Source organism: Orcinus orca, chromosome 2 (assembly GCF_937001465.1).
Source record: "Orcinus orca chromosome 2, mOrcOrc1.1, whole genome shotgun sequence".
Lineage (NCBI taxonomy): Eukaryota > Metazoa > Chordata > Mammalia > Artiodactyla > Delphinidae > Orcinus > Orcinus orca.
The window spans coordinates 196,204,096-196,222,087 of record NC_064560.1 but is presented as its reverse complement, the minus strand read 5'-3'; the positions used below and the strand labels follow the sequence as shown (position 1 = coordinate 196,222,087).

General features: G+C 46.9%; 1 protein-coding gene across 5 annotated transcripts in view; it reads left to right on the top strand.

The window, feature by feature from the left end:
• Positions 1 to 12,504, top strand: part of SETD3 (SET domain containing 3, actin histidine methyltransferase) — a 70,022-nt gene extending 57,518 nt beyond the window's left edge. For 3 of the 5 annotated variants that reach the window (XM_004262384.4, XM_033419967.2, XM_033419985.2), the window contains 6 exons: positions 167 to 281; positions 4,988 to 5,062; positions 6,077 to 6,243; positions 7,125 to 7,210; positions 10,293 to 10,453; positions 11,143 to 12,504. In XM_004262384.4, the coding sequence (XP_004262432.1) occupies positions 167 to 281; positions 4,988 to 5,062; positions 6,077 to 6,243; positions 7,125 to 7,210; positions 10,293 to 10,453; positions 11,143 to 11,589 (1,051 nt within the window). In that variant the 3' untranslated portion in view covers positions 11,590 to 12,504. The other 2 variants (XR_004481000.2, XM_049706502.1) reach the window with 2 other exon arrangements.
• Positions 12,505 to 17,992: the final 5,488 nt, after the last annotated feature.

The window sequence follows — 17,992 nt, the reverse complement described above, 5'->3', positions numbered from 1 at the left end:
TACCCTAGACTTAATTTTAAATGATGATGAACATCACCTTTGCGACTTAGGAAAGGGTTTTGAAAATTCGTGAGAGGTCAGGCACACCTCGGTTTTGGTTGAGTTGTGACTGCCGTGGGCTTTCAGATGTGCCGGCCATAATTCGCCTCTTTTCTGATTGTTACAGGTGGGCGGTCTCTTCCGTTATGACTCGACAAAACCAGATTCCCACGGAGGATGGTTCCCGGGTGACCCTGGCGCTGATTCCTCTGTGGGACATGTGCAATCACACCAACGGCCTGGTAAGGACCTCCTCGGGTCGTGTTCATTAACCGGCGAAGTTCTGCCTGCAAGTCACTGTCCCCTACTGCCCCCTCCAAGAGGAGCAGACAACGCCAAACCTTGCCCCCCCTGAGTAGAGGCTGGCGTTTTTTTCTCTCTGTGTTTACTTAATCCTGAAAACGTGAGTCTTATATCACTTTCAGAAGCCACAGTGAACTGCATTTCTTTGCTAAGCCACGATTCCAGCCTAGACATACATTTTCTTATCTTATTGGACGACAGACTTAAACCAAAGTTTCTTTTTTCTTATTCTTTTTAAAATACCAATTTATTGAAAAAAAAAATCCTTCTCCTTCTGGGTTTTCCTTTTGTGTTGCTTGTTTTCTCTCTTTGCTGACTGTATTATCAGTTACTTAAGTTTCTCTGATTCTTTCCTGCCCCCTCTCCCTTCACCTGCTATGCAGACACATCCTTGGCCCCATTGATTAACCTGCTTTTGTTCAGGAGCCAGTCCTGGTGTCCCTGGCAGTGGGGCGGGAGGAGGTGCACTTCGGCGTTGGCTCTTGGCCTTGGATGCAGGAGTCAGTTGGCATCATCAGACGTTGGAAAGATAGGGAGATGCTGTGAGGATTGTTAATCATGACGCATAGAGGAGGCTGCCTCTGTTTCTCAGCATTCTTCAGATTCTGAACCTCGGAGCAGGTTGCTGTGCTCTCTGTGCTGAGAAAGATTTCCTGATATTACTAGTTGGAAATATGATCAACTTCAGAACGTTTTGAATTTTTAAATATTATAATCGTATACTGGTTTGGTTAGTTTTTTGTTCATCTTTTCTCAGTGTCAGCTTTCTTTGTTATTATTAGCAGTATTATAAATAGACTGGTGCTATAAATGAGTATTTCACATCTAATTCCACAAAATGGCCAGAACACATGCCACGTGTGCCAAACACTTGAGAGAAACCCTAGTGTGAACCTGGGAAGGTCTAGCCACAGCACACTCTTAAATTGGAGAGAAAAAATATCTATACTTTTATAATTATATTTTTGCCTTAATTTAGATGTGCTTAATTTAGCCGTTTTGAGGAGTATTAGCGTATTTTATCATTTATTTTCATTAATAAATACAATTTTATATTTTGTTCTTTTTGTTTTCTTTCAGAGCTATTTTAAATGATTATAACATTGAAGTTTAAAAATTTTTCAAATAGCTTTTAATATTTGACAGTAACATTTTTCTTTTTCTTGGATTAGGTCATTGGTTCCCAAACTTGATTGATCATCGGGGTTTATTTTTTTCTTTCTAAAATTTAACAAGTACATACTTTACTGTAAACAAAGAAAACCAGTTAAAGAAAACAGAAGCCTCTGCAGTGAAACTCGGAGGTCCCCTACCAGTCCTGGGCGCCGGCGGCCCCGTGGCTGGTCCACTCGACGCCTCCTGGGTAGCTGGCTACTGGCTTTCTGCACATCTCTCCCACTCTCTTGCTGTGCATTTGCACCTTCACATACTCACATACACACTGGTTTTGTGTGGCTTTCATGTAAACTACTCACTCTTTTCCCCCCTAAAAGTAAAAAAGAAAAAAAAAATTAGTTTATCTCAAAATAAAAATAACGAATTGATGACAACTACTAATACTGTCTTTTTCCTAATACTGTTCATCAGGTCTCAGCCACCGCAGTCCTGGCAGAAACACTGCTAACCTTGAGAAGGTTTATCCAAGATGTTAGTGCTTTTTCTTACAGCGGTTATCTTCTCTGCACACTTAACTCTACTACACCTTTGTTGGACAGTTTCCCACCGTAAAAATAACACTTGATGGGAAATTTTGTCTGGTAGGATTTCAGAATCTCTTTTAGCACTATGGAGTTGTATGTCATACATATTAACAGTTAATCTCTTTTAAAATAAGGTACTTGAAAGAAAGGCTTAGCTTTCAGACAGTAGATTTCTTTTTTGTGTGTGTCTGTCCTGACAGTCGTTGTCTGTCTGATCTGACTACCACTGGGGGAGCTGATAGAAATTTGTAACCCAGCAACGCTGCGTGCTTCTAACAGTGTCCCCAAACCTGGTTATGGGGGTAGAAATGGAGGAATCAAGCCTGTGACAGTGATTCCAAACCAGCAGCAGCAAGGAAAAGCACGAGAAATTAAGAGGCTGATGAATATCTAGGCCGGGCTGGAGACTCTAGCGAACGTGATCTATTTCCTAGCCACTCCGAGAAACAAACGTAGACAGGTTTGTAAGGCGGCGTGTTGGGCTGTGAGGCATAATGTATCTAAATTCTGCGTGGCTTGTTCAGAACTAACGGGAACAGGTCTGCTTTCCCTTTTTTGAGGTTGTTCAGTTTATACAGAGAAGGATACTTCTAAGTGGGCTTCGGCCTCTGTATTAGTTCCAACAGGTAAAGCGTGTTGGAATGATCAGCCCTTGTATTTGGATACGTGGCCCTCCCAACCAGGATGAAAGGGCTTTGGAAGATTCAAGCAGAATTGCAGGGGTTTCTTTTTCGAGGCCCTTCTGTTTGAGTGTTGAAGATCTGAAACATTTAGATGTGCATGAGGCTTCCAGTCTCAAGGTGAAAGCCCAGGTGTTTACAGTAGCAGACAGGGCCCCCTGCTCAGCCTGTCCTCGCTACACCCCAGTCTGTCTGGGCCCTACACGCCCACCGAGGGCCTCTGCGCTGACTGTTCCCGCTGCTTCCCCAGGCTGGGCCATCCTGAGCACCACGCATAGGATGGCCACACCTCCCCACCCACGGGCCTCCCTTCCTGTCCTCCACCGTCTGTCTCCTGTGCTTCCGCGTGCTCCTCTTATAGATTGTTGGCCCTCCCCCTTCCCTCCTGCTTCCCCTGACTTCCTTCTGCCTGTTCGTGCTCCTGTCAGGCCCCTGGGTACTGCCTGCACCATGGAATGCCAGCCTTCTAGGGCTGGGAGGTCATGGGCAATCCCCACTCTGTACCTTATCATCAGGGTCATGTTTGGGGGTCATAAAAGTGATTTTGATATTGGGCAGGAACTTCATGGAGCTGATTTTTTTATCAAGTGTTTAAGCTGTTCTGTGAGTGAAAATGAGCCAGAACACCTGCCTTCATTTAGTCCTCGTTGCTTTCATATTTCTCATTGGTCTTGGTTCTGGGGATACTGGGTTTAAAGAGGAGTGTTATCTGCCCTTCCATCCCCAAATGCCATTCCCTGGACTCAAAAGTAATCTTTTGAGCTGTTGATACCTTGAATAGCAAAGTAGCACTTGTAGCCGTCTTGAATTTTGATTCTCCAGGATAAAATGAGGAGATCGAAGTAATTAATGAGCATTTACAGACAATCTAAGAGATTGGGGGCTGCTCTGAGGGACAGACTTCTGAGAAGGAGCTTTTAATATAAATTGGAGAGCCTATTCTTTTCCCTGCATCAAGCAGATATTCTCAAGGGTGAGGGCAGTGTCAGGTGTTGGGCCCGGTGAGCCAAGCTCCAGGCGCCGAGGTGAAAAGGGCTAGGCTGCAGGTCTGGCTGGTGGGGGGTGCACAGATATAAATACCCTATTACTGGGTGGGAGAGGCTTTGGGGAACAGAGAGGGAGGGTGGGATGAAGGGGGGCATCTCCAGAGAAGCCGGGGCTCAGGCAAAGCAGGAGCTGAAGGTGGTCGCAGGCACGAGGGAGCGGGGACGGCGCCCGGAGTGGCAGGCGAGTGGCGTGTCCAGAGACCGTAGGGAGGTGTGGGCCTCCTTGAAAACTGGCCTTGCTCAAAAATTTGGATGTTTTCCGCAAGGCAAAGTGGAGCACCACTGAAAAGTTTTAAACAGGAGGTCAAACACGTATGCCACACGGGACACGGGAGGGACAGTTCTGGAATTTGAGACCAGTTGGAAGGGTTTTGCACGTGTTGAGCTGGGTGAGAAGAGCCAGGGGACGGCAGGACAAACAAAATGCAAAGGGTGACTCGGAAGGTAAAATGCTGACCAGTTGAGGCCCAGAGAATTTTGTGGTGACTTCAGTGCCGAGACCACGACATCGCCTGCCCCCCTCCCACACCCCTTGACAGGAGAGATTAGGAAGAGATGCGGATTGTCGGTGTGGTTAGTGGATTTGGGGGTTCAGAAACTCTCACAGGATAGCTTTCAGCATAAAGAGACTGAATAGGATACAACTAAGTTGTTTTATTTTTCCTTTGCTTATCTGAAAGTTTTAATTTCTCTAGTTCCAGAGTAAAATAAGTACATAATTCGGAAACAGAGCTTTTCTTTCTCCCTGATTCTTTATCCAGTGGGAAACCCGCCTTGTGTTCTTAATGACCAAATACTAAAGATGCTGTTTGCAAGTCAGTTCGAGTTCTCCAGAGATCCCGCTTCCCTCCTTGCGGGAGCGCAGGTCCTGTGGATGGGTGGGTGGCTGGAGATGGCGGGGGAGGGGGGGGATGAGCTCAAAGCCTGTAACTTTGTAATGAATGATTATGTTTGGTTGAGACCAGCAAGGGATAACCTATACGATACATTTTCCGAAGAGTATGTCCCTCACTGCAGGTACGGGGTCTTCCATAAGGATTTCTGGTGTGAGTAGAATCAATGAAAATAACCAAGCAGTTCTTTGCTCAGTTTGGTGAAGCAAGCAGAGTGCACCCCTTTAAGTAGCTTTGCGTGTCTTTTATCCTCTAATCGCCGGAAAAAGGCCCTCCTGAGCGAGAGCACTTAGACGCTGTCCTGTCATCCTTCCTCCCGTGTACAGATCACCACCGGCTACAACCTGGAGGACGACCGCTGTGAGTGTGTAGCCCTGCAGGACTTCCGGGCCGGAGAGCAGGTGGGTTCCACACGGAGTCCCTCACCTCAAACTGTGTTGATCATTTTTAAAAAGTATTTAACTTGGGCAGAAAATTTTGAGATTTGTATTTAAGGCTTGTTTTCTGGAATACATGTTGAGACCCAAAGCCGTAATAAATATGCCGTGCTCTGAATGGGACGTTCGGGTCCACCAGGGAGAAAGATGTGAACGCAGTTATTTGCACAGCCCATCTACTGTGTGTAACACCGTCAACTGAAAATAAGTTCTGTGTTACGACAGTAGAACAGATTTTTCGATTGTATAGACTGCATTGTTTTCGTATCATTTTCTGTTGATTAGAACCTTCTTTAAAAGGAGGCAGTTTATTTAAGCGGTAAAACCATAAGGGAATCAGGAACCGCAAGAGCTGCCTTCTTGTACTTTCACTTTAATCTGTGAAGTTTTAAGTAATATTTGGGGTGGGGTTGAACATGTGTGCGAATGGACACCTGCACTCTGCCTGGGAGTCCTGTGACCAAACAGGGAACACAAAAGACAGAACCGACACAGACCACTGATGTTCGAGCTGGGACAGAGTGAAAATACTAGCCTAACAAAGTGCCTGGAGACAGTGCAGAATGGCCGCAGCATCTAGAAGTGGATTTCTGACAGACACTGCCTTAAACCCTGGTTCCAGGAGACGCTCTTGTAGTTAAAGGAGAGGGAGAAAAGAACATGGTGAATTTTAAAGTGCAGTTGTAAAGCAGCAGTCTCGCTGTGACTGGGAGTGTGAGGGGGTATGAGAAAGGCTGGGACAACGGGGTCCGGCTCCTCTGGGTGCTAGGAGGTCGGCGTGTGCTCTCCTCAGCCCGCCCGGCCCCGCCCGGCAGCACACGATGTTCAGGACAGGGACATGGTCACCTCAGAGCTGTTTGTCTCCTTAGTGTGAAGTTGCGTTAAATATATGAGAACTGATCCTTTGCCCTGCTCTGTACTGAGAATGGATGTTAAGTTTCTTTTATATCCCTTTATTTTTTCTTTACTGCATCTCAGATTTACATTTTTTATGGCACTCGGTCAAATGCAGAGTTTGTGATCCACAGTGGTTTTTTCTTTGACAATAATTCACACGACAGAGTGAAAATAAAGCTTGGAGTGAGTAAAAGTGACAGGCTGTACGCCATGAAGGCCGAGGTCCTGGCTCGCGCTGGCATCCCAACGTACGTAGAAAAAATCTGTCAGCTCTTTACTGTGGTACTTGAAATATTTCCAGTCGCGTAGTGTTTAACTGGCGTGTTAATAAAACTTCTCTACTGTAGTTTGTCTTAATCCCTTTATCCCTCTTATACTGCAAAGTTAAACCGTTGAGATGCATGGTGATCTACCGGCGTTTTCAGATCAACGTAATTGTGTCGCTGGAAGCGTCCACAGCCAGTTCCAGGGGATGTGGCCTGAAATCCTCATTCAGTTAAACAAGTGTCTCCATGTCATTAATGCCTTTCACCTTGAAAAGGTTAATGACCTGGATCAATTTGTTTCATTTAATTCTTTGCCACCATTAGTTTCTGTAATGAAGTCATGATACTCAGTGATTTCAAGAATTTCTGGTTAAATCAAATCTTAAGATTTTCTTGCATTTGAGGTGCAAAATGATAAGGACAAGAATTATGATTTATTGGTTCTCCAGGGAGTGGAAAGAACCATTCTTAATGAAAATGGATTATCTAGACCTTTTTTTATTGAACTTGTCAATATTTGATTAATGATTAAAATGTGAACTCAACATAAATTATTGTTAACTTTTCTTAGGAGCCATGGGTATGCTTAATTCTCCTGATGTGTTGTGTGCACCCGAGATGAAGGCTATTAGACTAAGAACTGCAGGCAGTGATGGTTACCGCCACCCTCCTCGGCCAGCCCAGGCCTTCCGCATTTCGCCAGGGCTGAAAATTCTGTTTTTAGAGTTCTGGTGAGGAGGTGGGGTCCCTCATGCTGGCCCAGGCTCCCTGAGGACCACACACGGAGTGCAGATTCAGAGATTTCACTGTGGGGCGAGGAGGCCACTGCAGCAGGGGCTGATCTCTCTTCTTCCTCTCATCAGCTCCAGTGTCTTTGCATTGCATTTTACGGAGCCACCCATCTCTGCCCAACTTCTGGCTTTTCTCCGAGTCTTCTGCATGACCGAAGGTAAATCATTTCAGAAAAAAAAAAAAAAAATGTTGAGTTTTTTTCTTTTTTTAATTCATGAAGTGTGAGACAGAGGGATTCAGATTAAAGATAAAATTACTTAAAATTAAAGCACTTTGGGGGGAAGAGGTAATATTGGAGAAAGAAGAAATTGATCTGTTTTATCCTGGAAGTATTTTATTAAATCCTCAGTGTGTTGTCAGTATACGCTTGTAATAAACAAATAATTCTCTACTGCATTGGAAGAAAACTTAATACATCTTGGATTGTCTGCCTGTATCAAAATTCGACATTTGTAGATGGGAGCTTCTGATGTGCCTGTTACCCGGGACGACAGAGCCTAAATGTCCTCGCGGTGAACGGTCATTCGACACTGAAGTCGGGTGGTCGGCCCTGACCCGCGCGGGCCAGAGGCCTTCATTTGTTAACCAGCTCTGTAGTGTGAATCCGAGATTGCCAGCAGGTCTTTCAGTGCCAGGCATCCAGTTGGAGTAAATAACACTGCAAACAGAACCTGTTTAAACTGCAAATATTCCTGTCTACAGCCTCTAATTTCAGGCACAAAAAGTTAAATGTATGCATTGAGCATTACTTTTATGTTTCCTTAAGACAAGCCGTTTGGGATCTCTGGCACTGAGATGTGATCTATTGCGGTTGTGTTTTCACTTTTCATCTGAAAATATACTCCTCCAAATCCCCTGGTTGTGAGGTTCCATTTTTAATTGTGTGTGAGTTTGCTGTTGTTGTAAACTACCCTGGATCCTGTGCACAGCGGATTGGGTGGGAATGAGTGACAGTGAGTGCGTGCCACCTAACTGAAGAGACAGACAAGTGTTCTTCTGAAGGAAGCTGTCCGAGCGCTAGAGCAAGGGCAGCCTGGGGCCGGAGCAGAAATGACGGCCCGTGGAGGGAGTCTGCTGGTCTCTGCCGTCTGGCTCCCTCCCTTCATGTCTGCGGCCAGAGAAGTGCCGCCCAGGTCCTGGCTTGACATTGGAAGTAGAAGAAACTGAGTCCTGAAACACAGACAGCCAACTGCAGAGCCCAGAGAGGTGTTAGGTGGTCCTTGTCCCTCGCTCGCAGCCACACTGCTCTAGGCTCCCTGTCACTCACGTGGGAGCTTCTGGTGGTTTTGTGCTTTGGCACTGGTTCCTCACTTCAATTTAGTGAACACGAGTTAAGGGTTAACCGTGGGCTTTTCTTGCATGTAATATAGGGTTACAGAGTTGAATGTCACAGTTCATATCCTGATGAGAGATGACGACGATGATAATCCCTATAATTTGGGAGCCCTCTCTCTGTGCCGGGCACGATGCTGAACGTGGTGCAGGCTCTGTTCGTCCTCATCAGCCTTGCTGGAGGGAGGTGGGGCTCCCACTTGACTGACGTAGAAGCTCCCATGCAAAGAGGAGAGTAACTTGGCCACTCAGCTGGCCGGCGATGACCCTGACTTGGGACCCGGCTCTGCCGCCTCAGGGCCTGTACCCCAGGCCCCCACGTGGCTCCTGCAGGTTTGCAAGACCGATAGCCCACGGAAGAGATTCTAGCGCTGCAGGGTGTCCAGGGGCCAGGCTGGGGGCCACCAAACCACACTCTTGCGGTGGGCAGGGAATGCAGGAAATCCAGGAAGGGCTTGTCAGCGAGAGGGAAGAGGGGGAAGAAACCTGCCCCCGGAGCCTGTGGTTCACTTCCTGAGTGTTCCAGGCAGGGTGATGGCCTTTCGTGGGTTCTATTTCTCCAGGCATGTGAAGCCAGTCCAGTATCACTGTTAAGAGCGGCAGAGAGAAAACTCTGCTTCAGCCCCTCAGCTTCCCAATGTTAATTAAAGGGTGCAACTCGGTAGGTTGAGGAGGAAAACAGAAACTGTAACCTTAGTATTGGGGGCGTCTAAAAAGAAGCTTCTTCCACTTAAAAAGCATTTTAAAAATCTTCATTGCTTTATGCAGAGAATATAAACTGAAGGATCAAAAATCTAAAAATCCTGAATTTCATCATGACCTTTTGCTAACAAATGCAACTTAAGAAATTTCTTTTCTGAATATTAGATTAACTTCTATTTTCTTAAAAAAAAACCAGCAAACCTGCTTTTGAATCATCTTAGCTCCATTGATTCTCTTTAGTTTCTCTTTAGTCATAGACAGTTTGTCTTGTCAAGACAATTGATGCATTCTTTGAATCACTCTCACTAATACTAATAAAAGTTTGGTTTGCTGGCAGCAGAAGTTCTTCCATTTGAATTGTAAATAGTGACAGCTGTAGGGCATTTTGCTCTGAAAGAGATACTGTCTCATAATTACATAAGAAGCACGGTTGTATTTCTTGAGCATGAATAGGATCGGCATGTTTTGGTCTTTTGAAGATAATGTGCCAGGAGATAAAATGCTCAGAGCAGTTGCTGAATTCTTCCCTCTTCTTACATATATTTGAAGGCAGTTGAGATGTGCACTTGTGTTTATTTGTAATTCCTTTTTAAATTCCTGACAAGTGAGGGATATAGACACGTATTTCATTAACTAAGATTTTTCTAGTCCATTTTTGGGTTTCAGTTTGTGGTTTACTTGTTGTAAGACGAGACAAATAGCTTTGTCAGGTCAACTGCTGGAATTAGCATCCGTCAGATTTCAGTCTAGAAGGATCACTGGGTTGTTGTGCTGTTGTTTGCTTTCACAGTTTACGTTGCTCACCTACATGTCTTTTTGACCCAGTTGCTGTGACTGGGCTCAGAGTTTGCAAGAGGGGTGTTGTCAAAATAAGGCGTGTGTCGCTACAGATGGTCTTTAAGAAGTATCTTCCGAAACCATCTAAAGGCTCTCGGGATCCCTCTTAAATACAGTGAACAGTGTGGAGGGCTGGCCCAGCAAGGCTTGGTCTGGGTTCCAAATCAGGAAGACTCCCCTCTTTCTCCCCTGAAGCAGCTCTGGCTCTGCTCTGGAGAGTCTAGCCACGGCCTGGCTGATGGATCAGGGAGAACTCGTCACCCCAGGAAGATGACTTTGTTGGGAAGGATGTTTTGTGAGGTGGGCTGCTGGTGAAAATGAGAAGTAGTGCTGTTTCCCCTAACAGATGGCTGTTTGTGTTCTTGTAGAAGAATTGAAAGAACATTTGCTGGGAGATAATGCCATTGACAGAATCTTCACCTTGGGGAACTCTGAGTATCCTGTTAGCTGGGACAATGAGGTCAAACTGTGGACATTTCTTGAAGATCGAGCCTCACTTCTTTTAAAAACATATAAAACAACCATTGAGGTAATTCTGTTCATTAAGGGAGGATTTGTGCTTTGTCATGTTTTAAAAGATGTTTAATAAGAGATTCTTTCTTAAATGTAAATTACTGTCGTGCTTTAGCAAAATCATTGTGTATTTGACATTTTTCATTAAACTTATTAATATTTTTCTATTTTACATGTTTACCCCTACCAAAAGAGTCACACTGAGGCATTGTTGATTAGAATATAAATTTTTTACATTATTTAACATTTTTCCATAATTTCTAATTCATATGATACAAACACAAGTTTACTCTTGGGTCACTGACTTCAAGTGCCTGTCATTCAGCCATCGTTCAGCCAGGTGCCGAGCCCTGGGCTCCATCAGGGCACAAGACAGAAGGGTTTTAGAAATAAGTGGAGTTCTGTCAGTGTCCACGCACCATTTGGTTTAGGCTCTTCTTTTTTGTTTTATAATCATTTACTTAGGTATAATTTACATAGAGTAAAATTCACACTTCTGAAGTGTACGCTTGGGTTTAAGCGTGCAGTCATGGCAGCCACCTCCACAGTCAAGTTCCAGAACCTTCTGTCACCGCCCCCCCACCCCCAATCACTCCCAATTTCTCTCATGCTTTCGTCCCCGGCAGCAACTGATCTGCCTTCTGGCACTATCGTTTTGCTGGTTTAGACTTGCTGTAGTTAATTTTGCTCTGTTTCCTTTTCCAGGAAGATAAGTCCTTCTTGAAAAACCATGCCCTTTCCGTTCGTGCCATGATGGCCATCAAGTTGCGCTTAGGTGAGAAAGAGATCTTGGAAAAAGCGGTCAAGAGCGCAGCCGCGAACCGAGAGCACTGCCGCAGGCAGGTGGAGGGGCACGCCCCGCTCCCCAAGTACGAGGAGAGTAACCCGGGGCTGCTGGAGGGCGTGGCGGACTCGCGGCTGCCCCTGGTCCTCAGGGACCCGGACGGGGAGGCCGGCGCACAGGAGGCCTTGACCCTCACTGAGGCTGTCCGCAGGGCAAAGGCTGCAGAGCACGGGCTGGTCAACGGCGAAAACTCTATACCCAACGGGACCAGTTCGGAAAAGGAAAGTTTAAATCAAGAGGAAAGTAAAAGAGCGACCGGAGACGCCAAAGAATCTTCTTCCGACAGCGCCGAGGAAGTTGGAAAGTAGCTCTGAGTCTGTCGGGGGACCCAGTTTAGCAGAAGTGTATGAACGGCCCCGTTTACATCGCTGTGTTTTCTTGTTCACGGTTTTCTTTCTGCAGAGAGGAAAATATGTTTTTGCTGCTTTATATAAAAATGATTTTTTTAAGTTATTTAAAAAATCTAGCTTCCCTTTCTGATTAAGATTGCCATCTTGCTTCTTGGCCAAACAAACAAGTTATCGAGCAGAGCACAGAGGGGGAAGAGGTGCCTCGGAAGACTTTGCAGACCCATTGCGGGCAAATGTATCTTCTTCCCGGGGAAGAATTCAGTTCCTCTGTCAGCTGTGCTTTTGTGGGCCTGTCATCTTGACAACCAGAATCAAAGCCTGCCCTGCCTCCTGCCAGCGGGGCTTGACGGTGGCGCTCTGGGGGTGCAGCGCGAAGGTGGGGCATTTGGCTGCACAGTGGAAAACAGGCTTCAGGTTAGGAAACTTGAGAGGCTGGGCAAAAAAAAAAAAAGAAAAAATGTTCCTAAAAAAATAACACCCCAGTACCAAAAGAAGAGGTAAGGTGGCAGCCTTATTTTTAATAGTTTTAAATGTTGATGATAATCCTAATTATATAAACACACACACACACACACACACACACATCTAGTGATTTCTAAAGATTTGTTTACTTTTTGTGTTTTGTTTTACTGTATTGAGAACTTGTCCTTTCTCCTTGAATCCAAGTAGGACATGCATCCTCCTCCTAATTTTAAATGTTGGCTCTGATTGTAAAGTGGTGCATTTGCCCTCCAGCCCTGGTGCCGGGGAGCTGCGAGGGCACCATGTTCAAGGCAAGGCCGCTCCTGGCTTCTCTGGTTGTCACAACAAACTAGAGATTTTCAAAGCTACACTTTTGAGTAAAAAGCCTTATTAAAAGGAAAACGTAATTAATATTTTTGTCTATTCCTTTTCTTTGGAGTGCGACAGGCCCCTTGAATCGAGCTTTTATGCAAACCATCCTGCTTATCCGCGGGGTTTCGAACCTGACCCGTGCTGTGTGTTGCTCCCCACTGGGGACTCAGAGATGGACGAGAGGCGCGTGTGCTCAGCCCCCTCCCTAGCCTGCAGGGCATGCTCAGGGAGGGCCGGTGGCACCAGGAACACAGGAAGAGGAGTTCTTACCTTCAGGGGAAGTAGAGGCTTGGGGTGGTGTCCTGGGGGTGAGGTGGGATCCATCCCCAGAAAGCCACCAGTCTTCAGGTTATGGATTGCCAGTCTTCCTTAACTACAAATGTTCACGTCATCTCTGATGTCCTGACTATTAAGTACGTCGCTTATTTTGGGAAAGGCTATGTGAATTATTCCCCCGACCGTCCCGGTAAACATCGCTGCACACAGGTAGTCTTCAGGGTGCTCTCGGTGTTTCTCCTTGGAGAAGACACAGCTCTGCTAATAACTTGCTTTATTCTCTACCAAGGACACCCCACCTCCCAGGGCTCCGCACGTCACGTGTACCTGCTTCCTTGGACGCTAGAGACAGGTTTCATCTTTACGTGAGGTCGGCGCCTGTAACTTCCTATGTTGTTAATATGAACACAATTTGAACTGCCTCAGAAGAGGATGCCAGTGACATCAGCTCTCCTATCAGCCCTGTACCTGAGATACTTTACCAAAGATATGAGGTAGTCTGGGAAACGTACGTACTAATTTCCAAAAGGCAGAAGCACGGTGGTACTCAAGGAGTTTTCTCTCTGGAACAGGAGCCCCGGAAGACATGAAGAATGCTCATGACTGATTTGCCTGTAGATGAGTTTCTCATTGGATGACAGCTTTCAAGTCTAATGTTAAATATATGTCCTTTGGGGAAAAAAAAAAAAAATATATATATATATATATACACATATACACACACACACACACACACACACACACACACACACACACACAGTTCAGATGTAAAGTAGCTTCATGAGATAGAATAGTTTTCAAAATACTCCCTGGAGAAGACTCGAGTTCAGGTGGAGCTGGATGCGGGTCAGGACAAGCCCTGGTCCTCACGGCACCACTGGAGGGTGCAGGGACCCGACGCTCGGGCCTCAGTTCCCTCATTTACTTGGGAGGTGAGGGAACGGTACTAAATTATCAGTGGTCCCTGCTTAAAAATTCAGACACTTTTCTGTCCATGAATTGCCCATCCACAGTGTCTCTTTGTTAAGGTTATTGGACCAAAAAACGATTATATAGGTTACGCTCCAATCAAGGAGACTCTGTGTGACAAAAAGGGTGCTCATAGAACGCTTTTGATGTCGGAAGAGAGTGTGTTGAATAACATGATTTCCTAGGTCAGATGGAATCACCCTTGCAGGACTCTGGGGGGGGGGGGTCAGTGAGACCACAGTGCATGTCCTCAGCCCTCTGCGCCCATGAGGGATGCAGCGCTGCGGCACAGACACTTGGGTTCACAACTGAAGCATTTGAAAACTGAGGAAAAGTGATTAAATTGGCATTGAAGAACCCTCACTGCCATCTGTCATGAAAATAGACCTTTCTCTCAAATCATTTTAAAGTTTACTTTCTTCTTAATGCTTTTGGATAAGAGGCTGCTCAGGCTAGTCATTGGAAAAATGCCAGCTTCTGCTTCTGTTTCGTTCGCTCTGTGTGTTATTTGTGTAAACAGGAATTAGATATCACCAGCCTAGAAAAATCACCCCGTTTTTCCACTCAGGCTGCCAATTGATGGGTGATTTCCCCCAATAGTTTCTAGAATAGGCTCACTAGAAGATGTATTTAATTTTTTGGAGAGGTGAGGTAAGACATTAAAAGTATAATATACCCAGGTTCCCAATATGCAGGCTTATGCTAAATTAAACTTTCACTTAAAAATGAGGGAATTTGGGCTTCCCTGGTGGCGCAGTGGTTGGGGGTCCGCCTGCCGAGGCAGGGGACGCGGGTTCGTGCCCGGGTCCGGGAAGATCCCACATGCCGCGGAGCGGCTGGGCCCGTGAGCCATGGCCGCTGAGCCTGCGCGTCCGGAGCCTGTGCTCCGCAACGGGAGGGGCCACAACAGTGAGGGGCCCACGTACCGCAAAAAAAAAAAAAAAAAGGAATTCGTTTTCTGTAAGTCATCACTTACTATGTGTTTGATGGTTAAAGCGTACATGTTGGAGTGAAAGAATTCAAAACAAAACCCAAAGAAAGTACCTACAACTTGAGTTCAGAACTAAAATAGCACTGGCTGTAAAGAAAATGGGGGATCATGATTAGTGGTGGTTGGTTTTGGGCGTGAGTTTCAGGAAGCCCAGATCTTGAAGTGTTGGCTGTAACCATGGCTACGGTGAGAAGCTTTTTATGTGATACACCGTGCCATGTTCACATTATTACCGATCTGGCAAAATGAACATGTTTATTATTAATAGGATGTAGCGGTAACCTGACCCAAGAATCTGGCTCACTTTTCTTTAAATGTCAATTTCAGGGAAGTATACAGTAGAATCCAGTAACCTCATTAGGGGTCACCCTACTGTTGTAATCAGCAGCGCGTTATATAGTGTATTCCTAAAATTCTGTGTAAATCGAATTGGAGTAACTCAAATTGTATTTAGATGCACTGGCGAATTCGTTATTTAAATGAAGCTGCAGTGCTGGCCCTGGGTATTTGAAGAACTGTCACGGGAAGGAGGGATGGGACTCACTCTGTCTCTGCAGAAGGCACAGCCAGGGCCAGTGGGCCGGGAGGCAGATCCCCGCAGAGGGAGGGGCGCTTCCTAACAATGCAGGCTGCTCTGGACGTGGGCATGGACGTGAACAGATCGCCGGCCGTGGGAAGAGGGTGTTCTAAGTGTCTGGGGCACTTTGATTTTATTTATCTTTATGCAGAGGGTGGGGAGGCTCTCCACGGTGGCTGAGAGTGCAAGTTGCAGGCCACATGGCTCTGGGTTCCCGACCCAGCCCCGCTTCTCTCCTGGGACCTGGGGACAGTCCTTGGATGTGTTTGTACCCACCTTTAGTGAGTCTGCGCTTCCTACCTCTAGAGGGTCCGGGAGGACCAGATGAGGTAACGGGTATGAAAGCTTCTGGCACAGTGTCTGCCGCGTGCTAAGCGTTCAGTAAATGTGAGTCATTACTCTTTTCCAAGTCTGAGCCACTCCTGGGAGGCAGGAAATGTTAGTGGGACTGGGTGGGGGGACTGGGGGGCAGCAAAATCATCCCTGCTCTGCAGGCAGGCTGCTGGCATCTGTCCACTGAGACAGACCTGGACTGAGCAACAGTTGTGTTCCTGGTGTAATGCCAGGTTCTGTGTAATTCAGATTCCTAAGAAGCCCTTGCTGCCCCCGCAGGTGGTGAGGCAAGCATTTGAACAAATAACCCTAACCCCGGGCAGAGCACGCCACGCTTCTGGAGACGGGGTGCTCTGCGCACTCTGGAACTCGGGAAAAGAAGCGCTGGAGGAAGTGGCACCTGGGCTTTCAGGGGTTCGTCTGTGAGCAGTGGAGTGGGGACAGGGCAGTGCCAGGCTGGAGGTGGGGGGTAGGAAGTTGAGGTCCCCCTGAGGAATCCCACAGGAGGCTCCTGAACTGGCTGGTGCCCAGGGACCCCAAGGAGAGCTCCTGCAGAGTTTCACCTACCTTGTAGTGAATGAACTTCTTTAGATGGAAAAATGTAGCAATGGCCAGCTGCTTGAAAAGACCATTGGTATTTCCTGTAGAAACGAGATAAAACGGCAGAGAAACCTGTTTTCATGGACGCCTTAGCCTGACTGCGGGGTTAGGAAACTTAGCCCAGACTGTCACACTCATTTCGGCGCCAACTCCTAGGTTTATTCATTCTCCTAATGCCCTCTTACGACTCAGGCATACCTGTGTGTGTGTCCATACATATATTTTACATGTATACATTTACACAAATGTGTGTGTGTATATGTATACATGTGCACATAAGATTTTCTCAAAACTCGTATTCTTCAGTTTCAGGCAACAGAGAAGGTGCTCGGCATGGCTGAGGGCAGACTTCACCCAGCTGGTGCGATGTGAGTGCCGGTGCCTTTGTGGCTCATCTTTCATTTCCTGGTGCCTCGTGCAGGACCTGGCGCCTAGTGCGTGCTCTGAAAAGGCTTCCTCACTGGTGGAGCACCCCCAGCAGCGGGAGACCTCCACCTCGGTGGCTGTGATTTACACGCTCCTGCGGAGAAGCTCCAGGCTCACGTTAAAATGCAGCTCTTCTGCCCCGGCTGGATCAAATCAAGGGCACAGGAATAACCCCCTCCCCCCTCACATCCATCCTCCCCCCTTAGGAAGCAGGTGTTACAACAGACACACTGACACCACCAGCTCTACCAGCAGCTGTACAAAGGTGGTGTTTTACAGAAAAGCCTCTATAGGGTTATTTTTGCCAGACTTGGGTGCTGAGGGTGTTGAGGTGGAGAGCAGGCTCGTGGTGTGCGTGTTTGCTGCCTGCTGAGATTCTCTGGGAATTGGTGACTCATGCGCCGACGACATTACCAAAAGCTACCGAGTGTTTCAGGGAACGGGCCGGGCCATTCCGCGTAAGTTAACTGGGTGGAGCTCTCAGAGTGCCAGGAGCCCCGTCCTTTGGGGTGACAGGAGCAGCTGTCTCCTCCCCCAGGCCCTCAGCCCTGCGACATGAGTGGACCAGCGGTCGTGCAAGGGTGAGCAAGGGCCCCCATGGGACCCAGCAGTTTTCCAGGTCAGACTTCTTGTAGGCTCAGACGGCAAAGACTTCAGACCTTCAAGGTGTGGATTCTTCCCCACAGGGACCCAAACAGCCTTGGTCTGCTGTTATCTCGCACTGCACCCCGGTGGCAGGGGCAGCTGGCCGAAGCCCTGTTTTCCAGATGACAAAGCACAGGTCCAGGTGCCGTGTTGAGCTGCCGGGAAAGTGAGCCACGGGTGGCCACAGGCTCCCATCCCAGTTCCTCTTCCTCAATAAGCTTTGATTCAGTGACACCTGTAGATTTACCCAACAGTTGTTGGAGTATCTGATCAGTGCTGGGGGTGCAAACAGTGTACCCCCAGCCGCTCGCCCACAAGGAGCTCCAGGAGCAGCGGTCCTGGCATCCACCCCATGTCTGGAGGCTGCAGGGCGCCTCCTGGGGAAGTTACACCCGAACTAGGTCTTGAGGCACATTCCTTTGTTTCCATCCCTAACAGAAAAGAGACTGTCCAGGGCTTTTAATTCCCCAGTCTACAGAATGGTAGATTACCTGTAATTCTCTCTTAGACTAATTTTTATTCCTTATCCCCCCCTCCCCAAAAGGTTCATTTCTATTACCAAATAATACAGAATTTAAGTCTCTGATTTCTTTTCACAACTTAAGTGCTTTGAACACATGCCTCAGGGAACTAGAATCTTCTTCATGTTTACAGATACTACATTTCCAGATTTCCTAACATTCTGGGATCTTCCGAATGAGGGTGGAATG